This window comes from Nanorana parkeri, unplaced genomic scaffold (assembly GCF_000935625.1).
Source record: "Nanorana parkeri isolate BGI_ZX_2015 unplaced genomic scaffold, ASM93562v1 scaffold1139, whole genome shotgun sequence".
Classification (NCBI taxonomy): domain Eukaryota; kingdom Metazoa; phylum Chordata; class Amphibia; order Anura; family Dicroglossidae; genus Nanorana; species Nanorana parkeri.
Window position 1 is genome coordinate 319,023 of NW_017307407.1, and position 9,925 is coordinate 328,947.

General features: G+C 41.7%; 1 protein-coding gene across 1 annotated transcript in view; it reads left to right on the forward strand.

Moving 5' to 3' along the window:
• The window catches only part of MRPL3 (mitochondrial ribosomal protein L3), an 83,084-nt gene that overhangs the window by 55,156 nt on the left and 18,003 nt on the right, over positions 1–9,925 (forward strand). Inside the window, exons 8-9 of the mRNA XM_018568114.1 lie at positions 2,209–2,286; positions 5,088–5,165. Of these exons, the coding sequence (XP_018423616.1) occupies positions 2,209–2,286; positions 5,088–5,165 (156 nt within the window). The remainder of the gene's footprint in view (positions 1–2,208; positions 2,287–5,087; positions 5,166–9,925) is intronic.

Sequence of the window (9,925 nt, forward strand, 5' to 3'; positions counted from 1 at the left end):
ATGTGTATGTACTCAGCGTTTTTTTTTTTTTTTTTTTTTGTTAGTCTCCCATAACATAGTTTTATTACCTGTTGATACTGCCAGAAGAACTGTTATTTTTTCCTCCTCCTTTAGTGATAATACTTTCTGTTCTACTGTGAAATTGTGAAGCAGCATTAGTGTTATGTTGTGGATAAGGTAGGTTAAGATGGTTGGGCATGTAGTTTTAAATGGATTTTTAAGCCATATTAATAAAAGCTGACCAGTAATATATGTTTTCTTACATCTCCTTTAACCACTTGCTGACGTGTTTATACCCCCTTCCTGGCCACGCCATTTTTCAGTATTCAGCGCTGCGGTACTTTAACTGACATTTATTCCGTCATGCAACGCTGTACTGAAATGTATTTTATACAATTTTTTGGGGACAGGTAGAGCTTTCTTTTGGTGGTATTTAATCACCACTACAGGTTTTTTTTTTTACTGTATAATAAAAGTACCGAAAATTTTGAAAAAAAAACCTGTTCTCCCTACGTTATGTTACAAAACATTTATTATTACCCAATTTTGTTGTAAAATATAAAAGACGTGGTCACGTCGGGTAAATAGACACCAAACATGTCAAGCTTTAAAATTGCGAGCACCCGTTAAATCACAAAAACTACCATACTCAAAAATGACCATAGCTGACGCTTTAAAAGCTTTTACCGCTCATCAGTTTAGTGTTATCAGTGATTGATGACCCTAGAATTATTGCTCTCATTCCGACGTTCGCGGCAATATGTAACATGTGCGGCGCAATGGATGTAATCAGCGTTTTCGCACGTAGGCGGGCTTGACGCGTGGGGGCGGGGGACTTGATTTTTTTTTTTTTTTATTGCTTTGATATAGGGGGGGTTTTATTTTTTTTTTTTTTTATTGCTTTGATATGTAATTTTTTTTTTTTTGTAACAACAAATTTTTTTAAACCTTTTTTTTCACTGAACAAGCTCCCTATGTGATAGCCAATTTGCAGCGACAGGTCCTCTTTATGGAGACATCAGGGGTCTTAAGACCCCTAATGTCACCTAGGGACCCCCAGAGAAGCTGATGAAGCAGAGACATGTTTCACCAGCTTCTCTCCAGTTTCTGTATCGGAGAATGACACTGAATGCAGGCAGTGATGTAATACACATCACTGCCTGCATTCAGAAGAGGAGATCAAACGGAGCTTGTGTACTGAGCTCCGTTTGATCTCCGGCCGCAGAGCTGCTGTGCTGGTCCCAGGCTCACACCGGGAACAGCGGAGCCCAGGATCTCCAGCGGCGGCGACGGAGGCCCGCAGACCCGACCGGATATTACAAGCGATCGGGCGTCTCTACAGACGCCCGAACGCTTGTATGTAAACAGCCATCATTGGCTGTTTACATTCAAAGCCGGTTTCCCCCTCGTGTGCGCCGCCTAGCGGTGGGCACGAGCGTAACGGGATAGGACGTCTAAAGACGCCCACCCGCCCTCAAGAAGCCGCTGTCCGGCCGTTTAATTACAACGGCCGGACAGCAGGTAGTGAAAGTTAGCACCCCCCATCTGAAATCTCCAACCTTAATAAAATAAGTATTGCCAAATAAATATATCTAATATCAGTTGCCTCATTTGATAGTGTGTTCTAGTATGCTTAAACCCTTTTTCTCTGCAAACTCTTGCTGCCATTTTAACAGTTGATGCCATTGGTGGCCGGCTTTTTCTTCCATGGTTTCTGTTCCTGCTTACTGATGTCATCTGTTGTCAACTGTGAAAAAATGCCCCCCCATGGTCTCATGGGATCTTGCAATTTATAAGCGAGATCTTCCTGGAAGCCACTGGTGACATAGCCTTCCCATTTGTGAGGCACTGGCTATGTCATCAGTGCCTCAGAATATCCAGGAAGGAGAATTAAATAAAATGCGAGTACCAAAGCAAAACGTTTTTATTTTAGCTATGACTGGGAGATGTTTTCAGATACAGCTGCACACACACACTAGGCTTTTTTTATTTTTGGGGAAAGGCCCACTTAAGCTGTCACTTTTGCTGGACACCTTGGCCTATTATGGAAAGTGAAAAGTGAACAGATTTACAGGCAAAATCAACAGTTTATAAATCTAGTTTAAACTTTCCGTTCTTTATATATTAAAATTTAAAAATAGATTGCAAAACTGTATTGCACTCAATAACTTGGATTTAAGACTTTCAAATGTTAATATCTTGAAATAGGATCCAGCGCGAGTGTTTCCAGGAACAAAAATGCCCGGACCTTTGGGGAACTTCTACAGGACATCTTATGGTCTTAAGGTTTGTTGGTTAATTTATTTTTGAACCCTTCTGCAGAAAAGCATCACACCTTGTCAGCATGGCAGCTATTAAAATGCAATTTCTTTTACTAACACCCAGTAGTATTTAACACTCAGTTTGGAAATGTATGATGCTCATTGGCACCTTTTATGAAAAGCAGACATTGCAATTTTATTTTGGAGTTCAGATCATTATCCAGTTTTATAAAGTTCAGCAAAATCTTGTAAAATTTGACTTTCCAATTAGAAATCCACCATGACCGATCAGCACTAAGTAGTCTAACTATTCTACACAAAGCTGAAATTTGGTTCCTGGGGGCCATTTCATGGAGGACAATTTTTCTGCACTCTGTTGCAATATTGGGGGAGGTTATTGTGTTTGGTAGGCCATTCTGAATGGTGCAGGAATGCTAACATTTTTATATAATTCCGGTTAGTAGATGACTGGCATGATGTGGAAGTTCCTTCAGTTAGCCGGTAGCAGCCCAGCAGGCAGCTGAAGAAGAGCACACGGCAAGCTGCTGACTCCAATTATGACTCAGCAGCTTACTGTTGCCTGCAACAGGAATGGCTGTTTCTGATTAAATCACAAGCTAAGAAGCCTTGCATTAGATTCACAAACATTATTTACTTAAAAGAGAACTATGGGGTAAGTGTTTTTATACGCAGTATACTGAGAGCGCCGCAGCCGGGATGGATCCCGACCATGCTGTCAAGATCCACCCAGCTGCATGAGTGACAGCTGGCTCTGCCTATCTAGAGGCAGAGCCAGATGTACCCGCCCCCTCCCCCACCCATTCCTCCAGTCAGCGCTAGAGGATCGGAGCAGGGACGGGGGAATCCCTGCAGGGAGATGATCGAGAAATGAGCGACAGTATGTGTTCCCTCACTTCCCGATCTATTGAGCCGATGTGTGACAGTTTCATTGTCACACGTCAGCTCGAACTATGAGGATGAGTGATTTTCACTCCCCTCCATAGTTCTCCTTTAAGGAAACAGTGAGGCATGATGCCAAATATGATTATGATTAGAAGACTAGATTTTGGGTTTACTTCACTTATAGGCCTTGAATAGTCTGACCTTATTTTGTTTAGACATGATGTCTGAGATGATTTAATGATTCTCATAATGTTACAGCATGGGAAACTGCATCTCATCATATTTATTTTCTAAATATTCATAGAATTCCATCCCAACTTTGTTTTATTTACCTTTCATTTACCAAATTTCTTAAAACCTATAAATTTTTTTGATAGATTTGGAAAACACACATGTGAACTTTAGCTATATTGCATACGATCAATATTTTCTTTATGCGTATAACAAAATATGGTACTGGAAAAAGTATTTATAGCAGAGGATAAAGACCATAAGAATACATTAAATTCTTGAACGCCATACTTATTGAAAAGGAACATTGTAACACTTCTTTGTTACATTATTTACTATTAATATTTTTGTAAAGGTTAATATTTCAGTTTATTTAGTTTTTTTTTAATTTAACATATACTGTAAGTTGAGTACGTGGTGTCTTTAGTAAATATCCATGAAAGGAATGTTCCATGAACTTTATGAGCTTGCGAATTGCTGTGGTACTAAAATAGCTAGAGCAGTGGTTCTATACCTGTGTAACCTCAGGACCTACATTTGTCCTTAGTCATTAATTCGCAACCCAAGTCGCACCGCACTGGAACGCATGGCATTTCAGGACTGCGCATTCTGTTGCGGGCGATCAAACTGTGGGTGGTAGGTGCGCTTGGGGTGCCATTCTAATTGGAGGTGCACCGAATGATAAATGAACAGGAAGCCTCTATGCTGAGTTTTCCTGTTCATTCATAACTTGTGCACATAGCATGTTTACTATATCCACAATCATGAATGTACAGGAGGTGATGTAGATCAATACCCATTCATTTGTAATTGAGGATATAGCAACCATACTATGTCCTCAATTATGTACAAACACAGTGATTTCTGATCACTGAGTGTTTTGTACGCGCTCTCCATCCTGATAGCTGTCACGGGCTGAGCGAGCAGCGCGGGATTAGAGCTCAGCCTCCTGTGACAGTGCTGGCTGTCTCCGCCCACACACCGCTCTGCCGATCTGTGACAGGAGGCTGAGCGGTCCAGGGAGGAGAGATGCCTGACGGTGCCCTCCTCCTGCAGCGCTCGGCCGCCTGTGACAGGTTCTCTCCTCCCCGCTGGGACACACAGCAATCGCCCAGCGGGGAGGAAAGAAAGCACGGATGCACGGCTATATCAGCAGAAAAATGGCACTTTCGGCACTTAGCCAAAAGTGCCATTTTTGGCCGATATGTTTAGGTGCATCCCTAATTCTAATGAATAGTAGTTGTGATTGTGTGGTACAGTGTAATCGCATGGGACTGTGTGATTAACGCACTGCACTAGTGTGAACAGGCCCTCGAAAAAACTGACAAACACACACAACCAACACAATCTCACACACGCACATACAGAGTCTCACACCCCACTTTTGGGTTGCGACTCACCAGTTGAGAAGCACGATCTAGAAGATGTCCCCAGAATCTGTGATTGTGCCTCTGCTAATATATGAACTTTGTATATTACTGGGTGGAAGTTGTATTCATAATTTACCATTCTCTAAGATTCTCACTATATCTGCTGGAATCTGCTGGGTTTTTTGCTTGTCTATGCTGTGGATTACTGTACTAAGCACATTGATATTGTTCAATGTGCTGCCTTATTTAATAAGCCTGGTGGTGTGGTTATACTGATGACGGATGGCTTTCTGTTCAGTAATGATATTTATATTTATAACAGGTGTGGAGAATAAATACAACACACAACATCATTTATGTGAATGGCTCTGTTCCTGGACACAGCAACTGTTTAGTTAAGGTAGGATTTCCTTTTAGAATACCTTTTTTAAGTAAATTTTTGTGCAATAATTTGTCTGAAGTGAACTAAACATTCAATAAACAGCTCTGTGGCTCCTGGGTTGACAGCCTACCAGACACATTAACTGTGGGTTTTTCTGGGTGCTCCTGTTTTCTCCCAGACATAGCCTGGTCTGTTAACTAACTTTTGATCCTGAAATGTATATACACTGAATTAAAAGTCCTTCAGCTGGGCAGAGACTGGTGTAAATGGTTCTGAATACTTTGTAAAGCACTGCATAGTATATCGGCACTATGTAAATTCAGGAAATGACTAACTGGAGGATTTGGTTTTCTATCTACCCTATATTTGTAGCATGCATTGCAACATTGCTGAAGATTGTTTCAATGTTTTTTCCAATCTTCTATTTTGAAATATGTAAAAAAAAGTATAGAAAATGTGCATAACAGTCTTAACAGTAAGTATTTCGCTAATGGGCTGGCACATGGCCCACAGAGACCACGGGGAACAAAAGTAGCCACACTTCAGAAGGAAGGACAGTGTCGCACCAATTCAGAGATGATTTTAGGATCTACAGCTGAGTAATGTACAAATAAAGAACAGTTTTGATTATTGTTAAAGGAGAACTATGGGGTAAGTGTTTTTCCCCTTAGTTCTCCTACGCTAGTATATGTCCTCCCGTGACCCAAAGCTCAGTATATCGCATGCTACAACTCGCGGTATACTGAGACCACCGCATTACTGTCGAGATCCACCCAGCTGTGTGATTGACAGCGGGTTCTGCCTATCTAGAGGCAGAGCCAACTGTACACGCCCCCTCCCTCGTCTGTTCCACCAGTCAGCGCTGGAGGATTGGAGTGGGGAGGGGGGGGGGTTCAATCCCTACAGGGAGGTGAGTGACAGTCATGGCTCTCTGCAGGGAGATGATCGAGAAGTAAGCGAGCGACGGTATGTGTTCGCTCACTTACCGATCTATTGAGCCGATTCGTGACAGTTTCATTGTCACAATTCGGCTCGAACTATGAGTGGAAATCACTCACCTCATAGTTCTCCTTTAAGAGAAGTATTGTTAAGATTTGACTCTTAAGTCTTGTGTCGCTTGAAACTTTGCATTGCAGGATGCTACGTTTAGCATCGCGGAGTAAATATCACCTAAAAATTATACTGATCAGTCCTTTCCATGTGAAAGAGTGCTCGGCAATGACTGCGCTTCTGGTGGGAGCTGTTGTCACAGTGAAAATGCTAAGAATCTGTAAGCCCCCATTCACACATGAGCGGGTTTTGTGCGGAAACGCCCTAAACAAAAAAAATACATTCCAATGTGCATTGTTCATACTATTGCAGCGCCTGAGCGGTATGAAACCGCACATCCCGCAAAATAGTCCAAGTGCAATTTTATGTGCGGATTCTGCGCAATTGTTACCGTTTGCGTGTTTTCGTAAAACGCAAACGCCTGTGTGACTGGAGCCTAACAGTGCTGTCCAACCTTTTGCCGAATGATGCAGAAATAAGCCCCATTTTTGCTTTTTAGCCACGTCTGTGCCTAAATGCTAAACATGCTTTGTATGCAGTCTCGGCCCTGAGACTTGCTTCTTTAACCACCTCCGGGCCGGCCGTAGTAAAAAAACGTCCGGCCGGAGCTCTCTAGATCTGAGCGGGCGTCTTTAGACGTCCACTCAGACACGCCCCCTCGCACGCGCCGCTGGGCGCGCACGAGCGGGAAATGACCGCAATTTAAAAACAGACAGCGGTGCCTGTTAACATACAAGCGATCCGCCGGCTGTAGAGCCGGGGGATCGCTTGTATTTTGCAACGATCGGTGCGGGCGCCCCACCAGGAAGGGGGTCTAAACACCTGGTCTTGAAGTGGTTAAAGAGGAACTCCGGGCATTTAAAACCGCACCCACCACCCGAGTTTCATGTTCATAATATATTTGCAGTTTTGTACTAGCAATCTTGGCAAGGTTCAGCTCAGCAAATCTCTATCCTCGTATCTGTGCCTTTCAAGGACCTTAGAAATGCTTACTGTTTGTGTTCTGGGAACTGGATATACATATGGCGTAGAAACCTGATCCCACTTGAAAACAGTGAGAGGATAATATGGCCAGAAAGCATATTAGAAGTATATTGGTGCTTAAAACTGGAAAAAACATCTGTTTTAAAATAATTTCAATTGGTTTTCTTGTCTGTGTGAGGTTGGTACAATTGAGCAATAAAAGGTAAAACCTCATAGTAACCATTCAGGTTTTGTAACGAGAACAAAGAGAAATGAATTCTGATTGGTTGCTGCACTTTGCTTGTTGCTTTATACATATAAGTGTGTGAAAATATCAATGGATCTTAAAATAAAGAATAGTGGCCTCCGCTGCAGGTTTCATTATGTGGTTCTGACATCGCAAAGCAGAAATGGATAATATTTTTGGATGTTTTAGGCAAAAAATTACATGTTCGAGTAACCATTGGCCACTGAAAAAAATAGTGCATGCAGCATTTTTTGTGACCGGATCCGAACGCACGCACTGCGGCCGGAGGGCGTGGCTGCGGTGCCATTGACTTTGATGCACCGTCACACCCCCTCCCGCCCCAAAACAAAGTGAGGCGGTCGGAATGCACTGGGGCAGGTGTGATTAGCAGCACCGGGTGGCTACTTAGCTTTTTAATTCCTGTAAGGGTGTACTTAGTTTTTCACACATAATTTCTAAATTTTGGCTTTGTTTTGTAAAATAAATAATGAGACCTTGTAATATGTCATTTGTCGTTGTTCATCTGAGGTTGTATTTACCTAATTTTAAGACTTGACTCAAGACTACAGTTTTTTTTTTTCTGCGTTATAAATCAGATTATTTACCTTGTATTGAAGAGTATCCTATGTGTGGATTACTGCTGCTTGTTATACAAATCTTCCCTTCGGTGACCCTAGACAGAGCTGCGATTTTCCAGTGCTACGATAGGAGCTTATCCAGCAGAGCTTAGACTGGGAGAAGAAGCAGCACAAGGAGCCAATCAGTTGTGCTGCTGTGCTTATGTACTTACAAGAAATACACAGATAGGAGGAGACAGCACAGTGACAGAGATGAGCTCATCAGTCAGCTGTTTCTTTCTTTTTTCAGAGGGTGGGGTAAGACCTGAAAATGTTATTAAATTGCAAGAGAGAAAAATTAGGTCTCCTCGTTTCGGGCTTGTTCACACCATGTCCAGAGCAGATCTGCAAACACAGTGCATTTGTGACTTGCTTCGGTGCATTCCAGTGCATTTTTTTAAAGCTTAAAATGGGCTTCAGGTGCAGTCTGGTGTGTTCCAGTGTGTTTTTATGTGTGTTGGTGCGTTCCAGATCAGACAAAATAGTGCATGCAGCATTTTTCCCCCCCGCATCGGAATGGACTGCACTGGTGTGAACAGAGCCCTTCAAGGCACCGCTATGCTGCGTGCCAGAACTGTGTAATTCTCAGAACTAGATGGAGAGAAATGCAAATTATTTGGCAGATAAAATGGCTTCTATATATACACATTTTATTTGCGTATTTAGTCAGTTGCTTGCAGTTTAGCTCTAAGCAAACAAAATGTCATCCAGTTAGTGTTTAGATTGGCTTCACTACACCTTAAAATGTATTTCCACTATTGCAGTCACAATTGAGCAAACCCCACTATTTATGTTTTTGTGTTCCTATTTCTACACAGCTTACCTTTTTAAATTATAATTTTTTAAAATATTACTTACCTTTTTAGATGTGTCTGTGTAGCTGGCCTTTCAAGGCCGGTGCACACCTAGACGATTTATCGCGCAAAAACACAGATTTGCATTGAAGTCAATAGAGGCTGCTCACACCTTTTGTGGTTTGTCGCACGAAAACAGCTCGGCATCTGAATCGACCTAGGTGTGAACCCAGCCTCAAAGGGACTGGAAACTCTGGCTGTGCCAAAGAAAGACTAGGGACAGTTTCCTCTCATTAACATACAATGCTTCAAGGTCTTTGACCCATTTTTAGGGCAGAAAGTTTTCTAATCTAGTTACAACTGATAATGAGATCTGACCGCACAGCAAAGGCAGGGTTAAATATTATATCCTCCCCAGCTCCCTTGCATTCCACCAGAAAACTCAGTTTACAGAAAACAAGTAATATAAAGGCAGCCATTTTTATTTTTCCTAAGTTATGCTATGTGAACGACACCATGTAACAAATATATAAAATAGGTGTTGTCCCAGTTTGGCTGCAAAAGTGGAAATTCACTTAAAAGTAAACACTTATCTTCCCAGATGTTCACCAACATTCTACAGACCTGATATATTTATCTAAATAGTACTTGCTGTCTGTACTAAGTTCAGTACTGCGTATTGATTCCGGAACAGAAAAGCACAATAGATCTGGCTAATAAGCTTGGTCCATTTATATTGATTGACAGTACACAAAAGAAAATATGCTGGATTTGGAACGATATCATCTTTATTATGCTGTTTTTGAAAATACAAGTATATTTGCAAGCGGAGGACAGGAAACGAGCAGACTTATTTGTCTGCTCATAAATAATGTTGCTAATTTCCTGTCCTGGTTACAAACATCCTTGTATTTCCGAAAACATTATGAAGATTATATTTTTCCAAATTTGGTGGGGGGTTTTTTTCCATGCATACATTCAACCAACACGGATGGACCAAGAATATAACCCAAATGTATCGCACTCTTTTTTGTTTCAGAATCAATATGCAGTGTACGCTCCCTCTACACAGGCCATTTAATATACATATACACTAATATAATAAAT